Raw genomic sequence first — 18,751 nt, 5'->3', positions numbered from 1 at the left:
CCCCCTGCCTCCTCACTCTCTCCCACACTGATAGGGAAAAAAAACGGCATGACACGCACTTCCAGCGCCAAGCCAGCTGACCCGGAAAATAAGGACTCCCCGGAAGCCCCGGCCTCGAGTTTGGAGCTCCTGCCACCCCTGCTGACAGGTGAGGTGTACTTACTTTTAGATGCTGACAGCCTCACAGCTGCACCATTACCACCACAGCCTCCCCCTTTGAGAGACACTGAACTCCTGGGGTGCGTGAAGACCATGCTGCAAATAGTTTTCTGTGGCCACCACTAAACTTGCAGCCCTCCTCACGAAGGAGATCTGCAAACTGGGGAACCACACAAATGACCTGGAGGACAAGATGGACGCTGCCATCACAGTCATAGAAAATCATGAACAAGACCTGTCTGACCTTAAGATAGAATTGACATTGGTCCTGCTTCGGCTTGAGGACTACAAGAACCATGCTCACTGTGGGAACCTTCGCCTTCATGGTATCCCAGAAACACTCACCGATCTTGCCTCTACTGCGACAGCTCTGTTTCAGGAACTGGTGCCCGCCATACCTATCGATCATCTAGAGTTCGACCGTATCCATCGAGCCTTGGGGCCAAGGAGACAGGATAGTCCACCCAGAGACATCATTATCGATTTTACTTACTACCGTATAAAGGAAACACTACTGATGCTGGCCAGGAACAAACCAGAGCTGTGCTTCCAAGGACACCACTACCAGCTTTTCTCTGACCCCTCCCAGATCACTCCAGAAGCGGTGCTAAATGAAGCCATTCAACTCTGCCCTGCTAAACAGCCACATTAGGTACACCTGGGGCTTTCCTGTTTGGCTGTCCTTTGAACTCCAGGGCAAGAGCTACTCTGTCAGCACCCCCGAGGAAGCCCAGATGACGCTTGAAGCCTTACATCTTCTTTCTTCTGAAGGCTCCAGCTCGGGTTCAGCGTAGCCCACAGGTTTGGCTACCTCTGGGTAAAGGTCCTCCGGCAACAAGAGATCTCATCACCGCTCGCCCCCACGATCTGGTCCTCCACATTCCTTTCCATGCTGAAGGTCCTGCTGCAATGCCTTCCTGGGTCTTTGCTCTGGAGTTTGACCTCCTGACCTTGTCAGCCATGTTTGTGAGTTTGGCTGCATGGCCACCTTGCTGTTAACCTGTTGCTGTTTTTTGTTTTGCCTGGATGATTTTTCAGGTATACTGTTAATGGGGTTTTCTTTTTTTTTTGGTACTCTGCTGCCTTTACCATGGGTTGGCTTCCTTTACTTGAGCAGTAATACCTGTTGAACCATTCCCAAGGCTTCCCTTGAACTGGTATGGATGTTATGCCTAGTCCTCAGAGAAGCATCCTGTACTCATCAAAGGTGTCTACGGTAGGGAAACTCCCTGCTCCTGATCAAGGCTTCAAGTTCCTGTTGAACGCTTTGGACACTTTTTTGCTCTTTGAACACTGAGGAACTTTCCATAGTGTCCCAAATTATGGCTACATGTTTCTGTCCTCTAGCTGGATGTCCCCTCCCCTTAGTTCCATGCCTAAGTTGTAGATTTCTGCCTTATACAACTTTCACCTGGAGGCCTACTATGGGCCAAAGGAATAGTTGCTGATGTTCTAATGTATGATGGCTTTCACGTTTTGACTTGCTACATTTTGTTAACACCATGTCTACACCATTTCAGCTCTGTACATGGGCCAGCGTCCGCGCCACCATCAGGTCTTTCTGTGCTGTCGGTGACACGGAGGCCCACTCATTCTTCCACGTTCCTTTTATACACATGTATTTTATTATACTCTTTAGTTACCCAGGTCACGCATTGGGCCTTTGGAGGCCGGGGAGTGTTTGGAACTGTGCCTCCCTGCCAACTCCTTTAAAGTGGATGTAAACCCTCACATATACCCAGTGAAGTGAACAGCCTCAGGTACACAGGGATGAAACAAATCTCCCTACATAAGTTTTACATGCATATCTGCTATCTTCAGCTTTATATATTCTTTAGAAAGTTCACATTGTGTTAGAGATTTTCTCTTCCTGTTTAACACTGAGTGTGAAGTCTGGGCATACAGCCAAAACAGCTGATTAAAGGAAAGGCACCCCCCCCCCCTCCACATAGGCAGAGACTCTCAGAGCTGTTCTCTGAATAGTTTAGCTCTCTGCTAATCTATTTATAGCAACTTCGCACGACACAAATTTCAGGCTGGTTTTCTCCTGTGTCGGAGAACTGTTCAGTTTAATGCTCCCGAGGACTTTTTTTTTGTCTCTTTCCTCTTTAGGATTTTTTCTTATTTAGACATATTTGTGTATATATAGAGGTCAGGGGGTGGGGGGGGGGGGGAGTAAATATTTTTGAGTACACTGGTCATGCTGGGGTTAGTTCCCCTCTTATTAGGTTTGGGTAGCACTGTATAAAAGAGTTATATTCACTTCAGGGGGTTAATACGGTCACTATAGAAGCCCTTGGTATGGGCCCAAGGTTGGGCAAGGGGAAAAGGGGGAAAAGGGGGGAGGGTGGGAGAATGGGGGTGGATATGGAAGGGTAAGGGTGGGGGTGGAAGGGATAGGGTATGGCGTGTGCACAAGGTTGTAAGGGTGTATGAGGGTGGTGGATATGTGGAGTGGAATGATGTAAGACTTTTGAGTTTGCACAAGAGATAAAATCACTAATATCATCAAATTTTAGACACAAAGGCATTAGGGATAAGTGTAAGAATTATCCTGAGAGGAGACAAGGAACACGGGCAGGAGAATGATAGGTATCAGAGATGATAGAGGGAAAATCCCAGGTCTCTTAAGGTGAGTTAAGATATGCTCATGGAATGTGTGGGGGGTAAGGGAGATGTCCAAAAGACAGGCAATCTTTTCCATGGCTGGGACACGTGGTTTCAAAATACTCTGCCTCCAGAAGACTCACCTCGAGAAAGACACAATTAGTGCCTTAAGGAACAAACATTACCAGGAGCAGTATCATTCTACCCATACCTCCTACTCAAGGGGTGTGAGTACATTGATAAATGCTGGATTGGCCTTCTCCTGCAGACAGAGTAAGATGGATGAGAATGGACAGTATGTTTTTCTTTTTTGTGTTATTGAAAACCGAGAATGTGTATTAGCCAATGTGTATATCTCTCCAACATTTAATACAGAAACAATGTGTGATTTAATAAGCTTTATAACGGATAAACCCGGGGTGCCAGTCATAATGGCAGGCGATTTTAATATGACTATGGATAATAGTATAGACAGGCTCCCACAGAGGGTTGCTCTCGGAGGGGTACCTAGGGGCCCACTCCTCCAATTCTGTGAGGAGGTAGGGCTGGTGGATATCTGGAGGAAGTGGCATCCAGGTGTGAAACAGTATTCGTGCCACTCTAGGACGCATGCCACTTTGTCCAGAATTTACCTTGTGTTGTGCAATGAGGAAGCCCTAAATTTAATGGTAGAGGTAGATTATGAGCCAAGGGGGATTTCAGACCACTCACCAGTGGCTTTCTCCATTAAAATTGGGATGAGCTATGGTGGGGGGACTGGAAAGTGAACCCCTTTTGGCTCGAAATAATTGAGGATGCTGGGGTTATTGCAACCAGTCTAGAGGAATTTATAAATTTAAACTCAGGACCTGCCCCGCTGGGTATAATATGGGACTCCATGAAGGCTTTTCTTCGGGGTGTACTGATACAGAAAATTTCCTACGTTAAGAAACAATCACAGGATAAGGAAATCAAAGCAAAAGAAAGAGTGCGAGGGGCTGAAGTGCGGTATGTAGTGGAACCTACTTTAGCCAGATATGGTAAGTGGGTGGAGAGCCAAGAAGAATTTTAGAAATTAGTATTGGAGAAAGTGGAAAAAAAATGTTTTAGAGACAGAGTTTTTTTGGGGAAGGAGAGCAAGTGGGGAGAACCCTGGCATTGATAGCCAGGGCAAATGGTCCCCCATCCACCATACCAGCAATTTGGGACAAGGAAGGGAAAATTATAAGAGCTACCCCAATGCAGCGAAAGATAGATTTCTATCAAGAAAAGAGTTGCAAAGACTAATAGCAGATATGGCAAAACAGAAAGCCCCGGGTCCTGATGGTTTGCCTATAGAAATATTTAAGAGATACGGGGGCGTATTGCTCCCAAAACTCTTGGAGATGTTTAATGGGGCCATGGTGGAAGGAAAATTGCCCATATCAATGACTGAAGCCACAATAATCGTGTTATTAAAAGAGGGGAAAAATCCGCTTGACGTGGCCTCATGTAGACCAATTTCGCTTCTGTGTTCTGATGTAAAGATTTTGGCAAAAGCCTTGGCAACAAGGCTAAATAGAATAATTTCTAAAATAATACATCCAGACCAAACCGGTTTTATACCAGACAGATCTGTGAGCGTGAACATAAGGCGGGTGTATTTAAGTGCCAATAGAGAACGGGGGGAATAGAGCTATCCTATCATTAGATGCGGTCAAGGTGTTTGATAGCCTTGAGTGGCACTATATGTGGAAGGTATTGGCGGAATTTCAATTTGGCCCTAACTTTGTCCAATGGTTAAGAATTTTATATGACAGCCCGAGGGCCAAGGTTAGGCTCAACAGGGAGTGCTCTGAATGGTTCCAGTTGGGGAGGGGAACGAGACAGGGGTGTCCGTTGTCACCCCTGCTCTTCGCCCTCGCAATGGAGCTATTGGCTATTGCCTTAAGGACCTCTCAAGAATTTCGGGGTTTCAAAAGGAGGAGGAGAAAGTCGCAATGTATGCAGATGATATCTTGATATTTCTGGGGGATACGCAGGCCTCTTTGAAAGCAGCTATGGGGATAGTTAAAGAGTTTGGACATTTCTCTGGACTGGCAATTAATTGGGAAAAATCTGTACTCTTGCCAATAGACCCCCTTACAGAACCCCTTCCGCAACAGGTAGATTTAATAAGAGCAGTAAGCCAAATGAGATATTTAGGGGTCAATATAACAAGAGACCCGGGGCAGTACATAACGGGAAATGTAGTCCCACTTATGATAAAATTAAAACAGAAAAGTCGGGTGTGGGGCCGTCTCCCTCTCTCGGTTGCCGGTCGGTGCAATTTAATTAAGATGGTATGGATGCTGCAAATTCTATATGTGACACTCCCCTATATGGATTCCAAAACACTGGTTAAAAAAATTGGACAGTGTGTTTAGAGAGTTAATTTGGAAAAATGGGGCGGCAAGGATTCGCTTATAGGTACTGCGGCGATCGAGGGAGGCGGGGGCTTGGCATTGCCAGACCCATGGTGTTATTTTCTTGCGGCACAAATGCAGTTTATGAGAGGTAGTAATATGCCAGAAGAAAGGGGAGTAGGAAGTAATATACTGATGAACAACATTAGCCATGATACGATACCAGGGCTGGTAGGTTTAAATAATTTAAGGAGATAAGGGAGGAGTATGCAGTTCCTAACCGACTATTTTATAGTTATCTGCAAGTCAGGCATGCCCTAGACGCACAATTTAGAGGGAAGGAGCCAGAGTGGAGTGAAATGCCCTTGCTCAGGAAACTGGTGAATACTAGTACTTCTAAAGGATTAATTTCCGATATGTATGGGAGTAAAAGTACGGTGGGTCAGAAGGGAGTGGCGGAGTCCAAAAACAGGTTTAAATGGGAGAGAGATGTTGGGCCAATAACGGAGGAACAATGGAAATACGTCTTAGCATTGGGGCCCAGGGCCTCTCTCTCTCCGTCGCAGGGGGTATCCCACCTGTATCTGATATATAGGTCATATTACACGCCATTGAAACTGTACATGTTTGGAAAGAGGCCCGACACTAAATGTCAAAGGTGTAGGGACAGGAGGGGTGACTTGATACACATGTTCTGGCGATGTCCCAAGTTGCATAGGTATTGGAAAGGTATAATTGATAAAATAAACTCTGTTTTTGGGGCATCACTAGGCATGGAGGCCAGGACTTGTCTTATGGGTCTGATGGAGAAGAATGGTATGCTAAGAGACACCCAGACTGCAATAATTAGATGCACGGAAGTGGCAGGCAAAAGATCCCCCGTCGATAGCAGAATGGATGAAAGAGGTTAAAGATGTAATTGGGAAGAAGAAAATTATTTATGGGAAAAGGGGCAATATGAAGAAATATGAAAATATATGAAAGCTATGGCTGGAGTTGGATCACCCCAATTAGAAGCATGATGGACACGAAGGCAGGAGGGAGTGAATGAAGGTTGAAAGGTTGGTGTGCGTAGGGTGGAAGTGAGGTATGGATGGAGTGGTTGGGGGGGCGTGGAGGGTGGTAAAAGGAATAGTGGTTGGTTGTATTTATCTATGTTTTCTGCCACTTTTTTATATATTATGTAAACAGTGTTGTTTTGTGGATAAATATATATTTCAAATACAAAGTATTGATTGAAAAAGTATATTTACAGAAGACCAGGTTTGCCCAGTCCTCCGCTCTGCGGTTTCTTTCCCCACATCCAATATTTTATACTGCCTCAGCCACTAATAAACTTAGGGGTGTTGTGATCGCATTCAAACGCAACCTTCCTTTCACCTGTGCATTGCAGACCCTACGGGCAGATACCTACTTTTACAGGGGACTTTATGGGACCAGGAAATTACTATTGTTTCTTATTACGCACCTAATCGGTTTCAATCGGTTTCTCCCATCTCAGTAAGGTTACTACAGGTAAGCACTAAGTCCCGTGTCTTTCTGCTGCCCCATTCTTCTGTTATCAGCATGATAACTCTGACACGTGATAAAACCAGGCTGAAATTTGTGTCAGGGAGGGTGCTATTGATTGAGTATTGAGTATTGATTGAAAAAGTATATTTACAGAAGACCAGGTTTGCCCAGTCGTTTGAGAGGCTATGATATAGCGATATACAAATACCTCAATGGTGATTCTAGCATAGGGAAAAAACTATTCAGTTTCAGGCAGCTTAACCACTTCAGTTCCGGAAGGTTTTACCCCTTTCATGACCAGGCTACTTAACCACTTAAGGACCGAGCCTCTTTCTGAGATTTGCGGTTTACAAGTTAAAACCATTTTTTTTTGCTAGAAAATTACTTAGAACCCCCAAACATTATACATTTTTTTCTAACACCCTAGAGAATAAAATGGCAGTTGTTGCAATACTTTCTGTCACACCATATTTGCGGTCTTACAAGCGCACTTTTTTTGGAAAAAATACACTTTTTTGAATTAAAAATAGTAAAGTCAGTAAAGTTAGCCCAAATGCGCCCGCTCATGAAATGGCAACAAACTTTTACCCCTTAAAAATCTCCATAGGTGACGTTTAAAAAATTCTACAGGTTGCATGTTTTGAGTTACAAAGGAGGTCTAGGGCTAAAATTATTGCTCTCGCTCTACCAATCGCGGCGATACCTCAGGTGTATGGTTTGAACACTGTTTTCATATGCGGGCACTACTCACGTATGCGTTCGCTTCTGCATGCGAGCTTGTCGGGACGGGGTGCATTTTAATTTTTTTTTATTGTTTATTTTACCTTTTATTTTTAATTTTTACACTGTTCTTTAAAAAAAAAAAACGTCCCTTGTAATAGATAAAAAGTATGACAGGACCTCTTAAATATGAGATCTGGGGTGGCAAAAATACCTCAGATCTCATATTTACACTAAAATGCAATAAAAAAATAAGTTTGTAATTAAAAAAAAAACAGGCCCTTTAAGAGCTATGGGTGGAAGTGACGTTTTGACATCGCTTCCGCCCTGCAATGGTATGGAGACGGGTGGGGGCCATTTCCCCCTCACTCGTCTCCATACCCAGGAAGGAGAAGCATCCGAACGCCTCCGCTGCTACCGACGGCTCCGGTAAGTGGGGGGAGGCCCTCTCCCAGAGCCGATAAAAGTGATGAATCCGCCGCAGAAAGCACTATTATCGGAAACCGGACCGCCCGCTGAAGAAGAGGATACCAGGGTTATGGCAGCTACCTGCTGCCCATAACAAAGATATCCCTCTTCAAAGTTAGGACGTATATCGGCATGCGGTGGTACGGAAGTGGTTAATTGCGCGGTCTTACAATGCTGTATTCAAACTAAATTTATATCTCTTTTTTATCACACAAATTGAGCTTTCTTTTGGTGGTATTTGATCACCACTGGGTTTTTGATTATATAAACAAAAAAAGACTGAAAATTTTGAAAAAAAAGATATTTTTTACTTTCTGCTATAAAAACATATCCAATAAAAAAAATGAAAGAAATCTAATTTCTTAATAAATTTAGGCCAAAATGTATTCTGCTGCTTGTCTTTGGTAAAAAAAAATCCCAATAAGTGTTTGCATGAAAGTTATAGCATCTACAAACTATGGTATACTGTATATACTGGGATTTTTTTTTTAATATACTACTAATGGTGGTGATCAGTGACTTATAGTGGGACTTTGATGCCGCGTACACACGAACGGGATTTTGGTCGGAAAAAGATATGTCTTTTCCGATGGGATTCTGCTCAAGCTTGCCTTGCATACACACGGTCACACAAAAGTTCGCTGAACTTTCGACCGTCAAGAATGCGGTGACGTACAACACTACGACGAGCCGAGAAAATTAAGTTCAATGCTTCCGAGCATGCGTCAAATTGTTTCCGAGCATGCGTAGGAATTTTGCTCGTCAGAATTGCTACAGACGATCACATTTTCGAATAGGAACTTTTTCCGACCGAAAAATTGAGAACATGATCTCAATCTTTTGCTGGCTGGAATTCGGCCAGCAAAAGTCCGATGGAGCATACACACGGTTGCATTTTCTGACCAAAAGCTCTCATCGGTCTTTTGTTGGCTGAATTTCCGACTGTGTGTACGCGGCCAGTCTGACACTGATTGGGAACTGACACTGACATCACCAGTATCACTAATTCTGTGATAATACTATACACTGTCACTGTACTAATGACACTGACTGGGAAGGGGTTAACACAGCTCAGGTAATCAGGGAGTTAAATGTGTGCCTAACAAATGTTAAAATGGTTGTAAAGGCTCAAGTTTTTTTTACCTTCATGCATTCTTTGCGTGAAGGTAAAAAACCTGTGGGTTGCTCCTCCCACAGCCCCCCTAATACTCACCTGAGCCCCCTCTGGATAAAGCAATGTGGACATGAGCCTCGGCTGTCTCAGGTCTCTCTCTCCTCATTGGCTGACACAGCAGTGGGAGTCATTGGCTCCCACTGCTGTCAATCACAGCCAGTGAGCTAATGAGAGAGCAGGGGACAGGGTCGAGCCGCAGCTCTGTGTCTTACGGGCGCATAGAGTGGGGCTTGGGAGCTAGCACGCACCAGTGCCCCATAGCAAGCGGCTTGCTATTGGGGGCACGGGTTAAGGAGTTGGAGCCAGGAGCACCAGGGGGTGACCCGAGAAGAAAGGATTGGGGTTGCTCTGTGCAAAAACCTTGCACAGAGCAGATAAGTATGATGTATTTGTTATTTAAAAGGAAAAAAAAAGCTGAAGCTTTAAAATCTATTTAATTTGTGTAATGTGTGCTGTTTTTTTACTGAATAGCACTATGTTTCTTAGAGATTGGTTCCCTCTGTACAGAGTCCTGTGTTGATTATCAACACAGACCCTTGGGCTGTGATTGGACACAGCCGATCAGCAGGCACCCAGTTATGGATCATTGGTTGGGACTTGCTAACAAACGTGTGTAATCTGTACCTGGAAGAGGCCAGCGATGTACAGGTGTCAGGTCACCTGAGACCAGGTGACAGATGCACTCTGTGGGAGTCAGGAATGCACCACTAAGGTAGTGGACCCTAGGACTGACTGCTGCAGATTGAACCCTGGGAGGTTCAGGAAGCAGATCAACTGGATCGCTAACACAGATCCCACTGGGAGCTAGAGCATAGATTCCCCAGGGCGCGGAGTCTAAGAGCCAGCAGGTGTTCACCAGAGCCTCTAGTGGTGAGGATGGACTGCGCTCCAGGTCGCGGCCCCCAGGGTCTCACAGCTCACGGTAGACTACAGGAAAAGAGGAAGGAGGCAGCAGGCTGGAACAACAAGGATAGTAAAGGGATAAGCCAAATGTCGGGGCGACTAGCAGACAAGGATAAACATAACACGCCAAAGGTCAGGGTCACAAGCAGACAGGGATAGTCTAGAACAGGCCAAGATCGGTAACTGGAATCAGACGTAGGAAACACAGCAAGTACACACGAAAGCTAACACACAATGGTTGATCAGCAAGGTTGGCTTGCAATGCACAGGTTAATATAGTGTTCCTAATTAGAGGCTGAGGTGGAGCTATGATGAGGGAAGATTATATAAGCAGTCAGGTGAGAGTGGCTGGCCTCTAAAGGTGAACACATGGAGGAGGTAAGCTGACAGACAAAGATTACTGTATAACCATGACAACAGGTATGTAACTGTGCATGTACACGCTTGCCCGTCCACAGTACATTGCGGACGAGCGGTCTGCAAATGGTTAAAAAGATCAGTGCCTACCCGTTGGAAGTGGAGAAGTGGTTTAACCTTATGCCCTGTACACACAATAGGATTTTCCATAGGAATTTCCGACACACAAAGTTTGAGAGCTTGCTATAACATTTTCCGACAACAAAATCTGTTGTCGGAAATTCCAATCGTGTGTACACAATTCCGACGCACAAAGTGCCACGCATGCTCAGAATAAATTAAGAGGCGAAATCTATTGGCTACTGCCCCGTTTATAGTCCCGACGTACGTGTTGGGCGGTACAGTGGTGTAATGTATAGCACTCTCGCCTAGCAGTAAAAAGGGTCACTGGTTCGAATCCCAACCACGACACTACCTGCCTGGAGTTTGTATGTTCTCCCTGTGCCTGTGTGGGTTTCCTCCGGGTACTCCGGTTTCCTCCCACACTCCAAAGACATGCTGGTAGGTTAATTGGTTTCTGTCCAAAATTGTCCCTAGTATGTGAATGTGAGTTGGGGACCTTGGATTGTGGGCTCCTTGAGGATAGGGTGCGATGTATGTGTGGATTGCTGCGTAAATTGATGGCGCTATATGGGTACCTTAAATAAATAGGGATAATTGTAGGCATGCAACCACACTCACTCAGGTTGAACTGGATGGACTGGTGTCTTTATTAAACCTTACTAACTATGTAACTATGTGTTTTACGTCACCGCTTTCAGAACGATCGGATTTTCTGACAACTTTGTGTGACCATGTGTATGCAAGACAAGTTTGAGCCAACATCCATCGGAAAAAAATCCATGGATTTTGTTGTTGGAATGTCTGATCAATGTCCGACCGTGTGTACAGGGCATTACTGTGTAGATGGTTCTTTACTGTCAGAGTGGTAAAGATATAGAACTCCCTTTCCACAATCTGTGATGTCAGGGAGGGTGTCGATAGTTTAAAAAAAAAACTCTTAGATGGGTGAATGCAATATACAGGGATATAGGAATTTTTATTGACATAAACACACACCCAAATCCACACAGGTTGAATTGGATGGACTGGTGTCTTTATTCAACCTTACCAATGATGTAACTATGTAGCACTCAGACCCTTCAAGTCCCCATTGTCAGTAAGCCCATCTTGACTGGTGAAGCTTGGCTCTTCTATAGGTACTAACAAACAGGGACAGCTAAGACCGGGTCACTTTGCTTATATTCCATTGCTATAGCCCCATAACAAGCATGAGACATATAATCTTGATTAAAAACATAAATATATAACAGTGTATATATAATAATATTCCACAGTAGCGCTCATAAATGTGTCCAAAAAGACAAATAAATGTCCTTAGTAAATAGTGAAAAAAAATATATATGGTAAAAAAATATATATATAGTGAAAAAACTTGTGAATCCACACCAAAAAGACAGTCCTTATTAGACATGTGCACTGCCAAAAAATTTGTTCGTTTTCATTTTCGTTTCATTCGTTTATTTTATTTTTTTCGTTTTTCGGGTCATTCGTTATGATCGCAATTCGTAAATTCGTACATTCGCATATTCGTACATTCGGAAATTCGCACATTCGGAAATTCGTAAATTAGAAAATACGTATAGTTGTAAACTCGTACATTTGTAAATTAGAAAATTCGGAAATTTGTAAATTTGAAATTTGAAAATCCAAAAGCCCGAAAATTCAAAAATCTGAAATAGTAACTAACTATTAAATTATAGGTATTGTAATTTCCTTTCAAATTTGGCTGTTAGTGAATGTAACAAATACGAATTTATCCGAACTTTCGAATTATCCGCAATAACGAATGCTGCATCTAAACAAATGGAACGGAACAAATTAATAACAAATAATAATAATAAAATGTGTTTTATTATTATTATTGTTATCTATTATTATTAATTAATTACGTTCCATTCGTTTGGATACGGCATTCGTTATTTCAGATAATTCGTAACTTCGGATAAATTTGTATGTGTTACGTTCATTAACAGCCAAATTTGAAAGAAAATTACAATACCTATAATTTAATAGTTCCTAATAGTTAAGTTATTATTAGTTAATTATTATTTCAGATTTCCGAATTTACAAATTTACGAATTTACGAACGTACAAATTTACAAATTTTTCGAATTTACGAATGTTCGGAAAAATTAGTTAAATGGGTTTTCGTTAATTCTGATATTTCGATTTAACAAGTTTGTTGAAATTCGTTATAAAACAAATTTGGAATGAAACGAATTGCACATGTCTAGTCTTTATTAAAGAATGCAAAAATAATATGTGTATATGATGACATCAATTCCTCCACCACAGTGATGAATGAGAGATCAACTCCCATTAAGAAACAAGCTCACCAGATGATATTGCCATTCACTCTCGTGTTTGGCAAACAAGCTCAAAGATTGTATTAAACAGCTGCTGTAACTCGCCACACTTCGTTCACATGTCCGGGTTTGACTCCACATGTAGAGAATAGAGGGAGAAATAGAGCCTCCAGTAGTGTAAAATAATTAAAGATATTGATGCATTTAAAATATATATTGCATGTTCATCAAATATAGTTAAAACCAGCCTTTTTGTAACAAGACATGCCGAGCGGCTCTGTGTTGTGATCTCACCACTGCTTCATACGCTAAACATCAGAACACCATCCCAGCTTCAACATACAGTCGCCGTGTAGCCACGCCATGTTGCCAAGCCGTGTTGCCATTGTAGATAAGGATTTTTATCATCAACAATTGATGGATATGTTGTCCAATGAAAACACTTATAATAAGCTTAGAAAGGATCCCACTTTAGCATATAGAGATCAATTAAAACAGCTGGTGGATTATGTATATAGAAAACATAAAAAAGAGTTCAAGTATCTGGTACCCAGTGTATGTAGAATACCTATTATCTACACTTTACCCAAGATTCACAAGAATGCCACCTGCCCTCCGGCTAGTCCCATTGTAATGGGATAGGATCAGTATCAGCTAGGCTAGGTGAATATTTGGATACATTTTTGCAACTGTTAGAATATCAGAATTTATGAATGGTTGAGTTCTTGTGATAATTGAATTATATATATATAAATATATATATAAATATATATATATCTTCTATGTATGGAAAAGGTGAAGTTATATAGATTTTTATACTCATATAAGTTTATGCTGGTATAGGCTTTGTATGCATTGCTTGGGAGAGATTCATCTCACATATGGATACAATTTAGTGTAGACCATTTCACCTCCCCCATCGTAAGAGATTAGATTACAGTCTTTCCAAAGACACAAAGTTTCAGTATGTTAAGAATATAAGCTGTTTCTTTACATTAATATATTTCTTGATTAGGGTATTAATAATAACACTGCATTTTACATATATGTATACTAATATGTAGGATTTTATATGTTTAAAGGAAATGTATATATTGTAAGTTAAATGATTCTTTAAATGATAGCTTTTTTCACATAGTTCATAGCCCCGCCCTTAGGAATGTTGGAAGGAGTAATTCAAATTTCCCGGTCTTTTCTATGGGACTATAACGAACCTTTTTTAAGCCAGCCTCTATGGAAAAAGGTGGGGGGTTAAATGAAGGAGGACAGACAGGCTGTGGGGAGAGGGACAGATACACTGCAGCTCTCCATCAAGACATATTTCTGAGCAATATATTCTTTCTTCTTCAAACAATAGTTTGACTGATTTGCCTTATGCTTCAGAAGTCAAACAGATCAGTACATTGACTGTTAATGACAGTTCAATCAATTTGAAAAACAATGATGAAAATGAGAGGGATGGATTACTTCCATCACCATCAGGATTTAGGAAAAAAGGTTCTGAGTCATCTCCAACATTAAAATATGTGACTTCACTTTTATTAGATGAAAGTGGAAGGCCATGGTTACATGGTTTATTAAATGGCAAGGATACTAAATGGTTAATAGATTTAGGATCTAAACTCAGTTTAACTAAAAACAAATTACATGTGAATATTGATTCTCCAAAATGTAATTTAATTGGTTTCAATGGAAAAGGAAATACAGTTGCAGATAAAGTTTCTGGTGTGAATTTCGAGATTCCAGGAGTTTTAAAAACTAAAATAGACATCTGGTGTTGCCAAAATACAGAGAATATTTTAGGCATGGATGTGATTAGTAAATTAGATTGGATTATTGATTTAAGTAATTCTACTATATGGAAAGATTCATCTAGGCCCAAATCTAGGTTAATAGATTCTTCCATGTACAATAATGTTGGAAGTATTTGTACAGCAGTCGCTGACATTTCTTCAGATCTTAATTGGCCACACACAGGAACCAATCTCGAATTGGAACAATCGGTAAGAGCACATAAAAGTCTTTGGAGTCAGAACAAAATGGATACAGGTTTGTTTAAAGATATTGAGATAGAAATTGAGGGACGAGACCCTGAACCCCAAATTCAAAATAAGTTGCCACAAGAATCAATAGGTCCAATTTCTGACATTGTACAATCATTTTTACAACAAGGAATATTAAAGAAGGCACAATCAGTGGTAAATAATTGTATTTGGCCTATCAAGAATGCTGATGATTCGTATTCTTTATCAGTTGATTTAAGATCACTGAATAAATGCATCACAAATAACAAACCTATTGTTCCTAATTTAAATTTAATGTCACAAGTGGATGCCAAGGCCAAAGTATTTTCAGTACTGGAAATTTCCAATAGTCATTTTTCAGTACCAGTAACAAACAGCTGTCATTATAAACTTGCCTTCAGTTTCAATAAAGAAACTTATGCCTTCACTAGAATAATTCCAGAAATGGAAATCAGTGACGGAATAGTGCACGAGTGCTTGGAGAAAGTTTTATCAAAATTTTCTAGACCAAAATGTATTTTCCAACATGTGGACAAAATTTTGTTGTCTACCCAAAATACAGAGGAACATGTCACTCTGTTGACAGAGTTATTTACTCTGTTACAAACAGCAGGATTGAAATTGAACACAGAGTCAGTTCAGTTAATGAAAGATAAAGTTAATTTTCTTCATATGCAAATTAGTCATGGACAGAGAATGTTATCACAGGAAAAAGTTAGAAACATTTCTGCTATTCCAGTTCCAACATCTTACAAGGCATTATATCAATTTTTGAGTGAGGTAAATTCTTGCAAAGAGTTTTTACAGGAATATGATGATAAAGTTAAACCATTATTTGATTTCCTGAAACAAAAAGATGTTGTGTTTGATGAATGGTCTCAAACCCATACAGATGTTTTTGAAATGCTGAAAAGAGATTTGCAGAGTGCTGTTTCATTGCATACAATCGAAATTGGAATATCTATGCCTGTTTTATTGTCTACTAAGGTATCTGAGAATTCCATCTCAGTAATTTTATTTCAGGTAAAAGATGGTGAACCGAAAATAATAGGTTTTTTCTCCAGAGGTTTGACAAATATGGAAAAGACTTTTGACACAAATATGAAGCAATTGTTAAGTGTTTATTTTGCAGTCAAAGTAACAGAAAAGATTGTGAGATCTAGGATGATCATATTACGGACACCTGATCTGTCATTAAAAATTCTTTTTAAGAGAATTCATTCAGGAGAATTATATGACAAATATTGCCCATTTTTTAAAACTTTAAAATCTAAACCCATAGAGGTAGATGTGATAACAGAACATTCTCAGCTAAATTTATTCAGAAAGCCTATAAATGGGATTGTTAGAACAAGTGCTGAGAGATGCTTTGAGACAGGATTTGTCAATAATATTAAGAATTGTTCAACAGGTCTTTCTAGGTGTTACCCAAAGAATGGTTATACTATTCAGCAAAAATTCTACAGAAAATGCTGAATTGAAAATGTTAGAAGTACAGTACAGCACGCATTACTCTGAAATATTATAGAGGAGAAGTGAATGGATAAACAATTCGCTTTTGTCTTCTGGGGTAATTTAAAATCTTTTATTTGGTTTATGAAAACAAGATTTTATATTATGACTAAAAAAAGAGAAATTGCATCCTGTCGTTTAAATACACAGAATAATAAATTAGAGTATAGGTCATTTTAAAAAAAATAGAGCAAAGTAAGGTAATTAGAAATGTTATTATTAAAATATGGTTTGTATGTCATAATAACATATTAGAATTTTGGTATGTAAAATGAATAAGTAAAGTAGGGGTATATTTTGCATGTATTTAAATTCTCAATAATGATACTGCATTCTTTTTTAGGATCTGACTTGTAAGTCACCAAAAGAAAGAAATTTAATATTTCTAGACCTTCCAGATGGGAACAAAATCTTGAAGTTTAAGAATATCAGTTCTGGGAGAAGAATTGACAGAAGAGATTCATTCGTTATAATTATTGTTGTCATTTTAATGTTCAATAAAGTTTTTCCAACTTTACAGAGTGCAGGAAGAAGAAGAAGAAGAAGAAAAAATTCTCGAGAACCTTTGATAAGAGAGGACATTCTAAAAACAATGGACTTTTGATTTTTTTTGACTACTGATGGAATAATTTATCCATCATATATATATTTCAGTTTTTATATATAATTTTTATGTGACAGGACATGTTTATTATATCAAGATGAGATATTTTTTACACATCATTTTTTACACTCATAGTGTATTTTCAGAGTTGAAAGGGTTAAACATCCCTACAATAGAGTCATTCTAGTTAGAGGGAACATCTGGTGTTAATTAAGACAGAGTACATTTTTCTTAAAGGTACATAAACAAGATAGGATTAACCTTACATTGTAATATGTATTTAGTTTTGAAATCATCTCACTCATATGAACAAATTGAAGTTAAGAACATATTTTATGTTTAATTTTGACAAGGTTATTAGAAAGGTTTTATGGATTATAGATTTATGTTAAACACAATTTGGAGGGAAAATATGAAACAAATTTCTGAAGTGATATCTATATTTCAAAGTATTGTACAACAATGTTACATTTAAGAATCATGAAATTAAGGGGATTGATTTATTTGGTAAAAGAAAAAGGAAATAATAAGGGTGAAAATATTTTTTATGGTGTATGAAGATGAAGGGTTATGAATTCACTTTTCCTTATACAGAATCAAATTTGAAAATATATATTTAAATCAGTTATCTTAAAATCTTTGAGGATGAATGAATACGGATGTGATGCGTTTAAGGTATAAATGGATTTAGAGTTAGATTCAGATTTATATAGATTTAAAATGATAAGATTGGTTAAATCAATCATTTTGAGAGGGAAATGTTAGAATATCAGAATTTATGAATGGTTGAGTTCTTGTGATAATTGAATTATATATATAAATATATATATAAATATATATATATCTTCTATGTATGGAAAAGGTGAAGTTATATAGGTTTTTATACTCATATAAGTTTATGCTGGTATAGGCTTTGTATGCATTGCTTGGGAGAGATTCATCTCACATATGGATACAATTTAGTGTAGACCATTTCACCTCCCCCATCGTAAGAGATTAGATTACAGTCTTTCCAAAGACACAAAGTTTCAGTATGTTAAGAATATAAGCTGTTTCTTTACATTACTATATTTCTTGATTAGGGTATTAATAAGAACACTGCATTTTACATATATGTATACTAATATGTAGGATTTTATATGTTTAAAGGAAATGTATATATTGTAAGTTAAATGATTCTTTAAATGATAGCTTTTTTCACATAGTTCATAGCCCCGCCCTTAGGAATGTTGGAAGGAGTAATTCAAATTTCCCGGTCTTTTCTATGGGACTATAACGAACCTTTTTTAAGCCAGCCTCTATGGAAAAAGGTGGGGGGTTAAATGAAGGAGGACAGACAGGCTGTGGGGAGAGGGACAGATACACTGCAGCTCTCCATCAAGACACACACAGATCTCAAGATATACACACAAACATATCTGATTTAAACTTTATTTTAAGAATAATCTATTTTTGTATTCTACATTTTGACATTGTTTTTGTAACATTTTGCTAATTGATCATTAAATCAATTTTGGAGGTTTTTCACGAGAACTTAACAGATTTTTCTTGGAACTTTTCTCATCAATATGAATTATTGAAATATAGTTATTAATACAGTAATAACTCGATTTCTACAGTGGCGAGCCATTTGCCAGATTCTTTTTGTCTGAATAACGAATTTTTTTCAATAATTTCTCCTTCCGCTTGTCGAGAGGGAATATCAGCAAAAACAGTGATTATTCAGACAAGCTTTCAGGAGAAATCGAAAAAGCTCCTTTTCGGCATCATTGAATTGAACTTGGAAGGAAAAGAAACATCACGTTTCTGCACATGCACGTATAAGAAAAATCTGTTTCTTGATGACGTAATTTCCCGCCAAGAGAGGGAACGCGTGTTACATGAAGGAAGCCGTCTTACATTGGTAAGTTATGGATTTA

The 18,751-nt window shown here is 39.5% G+C and overlaps 1 protein-coding gene across 2 annotated transcripts in view; it reads left to right on the top strand.

Moving 5' to 3' along the window:
• TGFBR1 (transforming growth factor beta receptor 1) overlaps window positions 1-18,365 on the top strand; it is a 468,434-nt gene extending 450,069 nt beyond the window's left edge. For both annotated transcript variants that reach the window (XM_073630719.1, XM_073630713.1), the window contains one exon: window positions 16,572-18,365. In XM_073630719.1, the coding sequence (XP_073486820.1) occupies window positions 16,572-16,832 (261 nt within the window). In that variant the 3' untranslated portion in view covers window positions 16,833-18,365. The remainder of the gene's footprint in view (window positions 1-16,571) is intronic.
• The last annotated feature ends 386 nt before the right edge of the window (window positions 18,366-18,751 follow it).

Source organism: Aquarana catesbeiana, linkage group LG05 (assembly GCF_042186555.1).
Source record: "Aquarana catesbeiana isolate 2022-GZ linkage group LG05, ASM4218655v1, whole genome shotgun sequence".
Classification (NCBI taxonomy): domain Eukaryota; kingdom Metazoa; phylum Chordata; class Amphibia; order Anura; family Ranidae; genus Aquarana; species Aquarana catesbeiana.
Note: the sequence above shows the minus strand (reverse complement) of the source record. Positions and strands in the feature narration are given on the sequence as shown.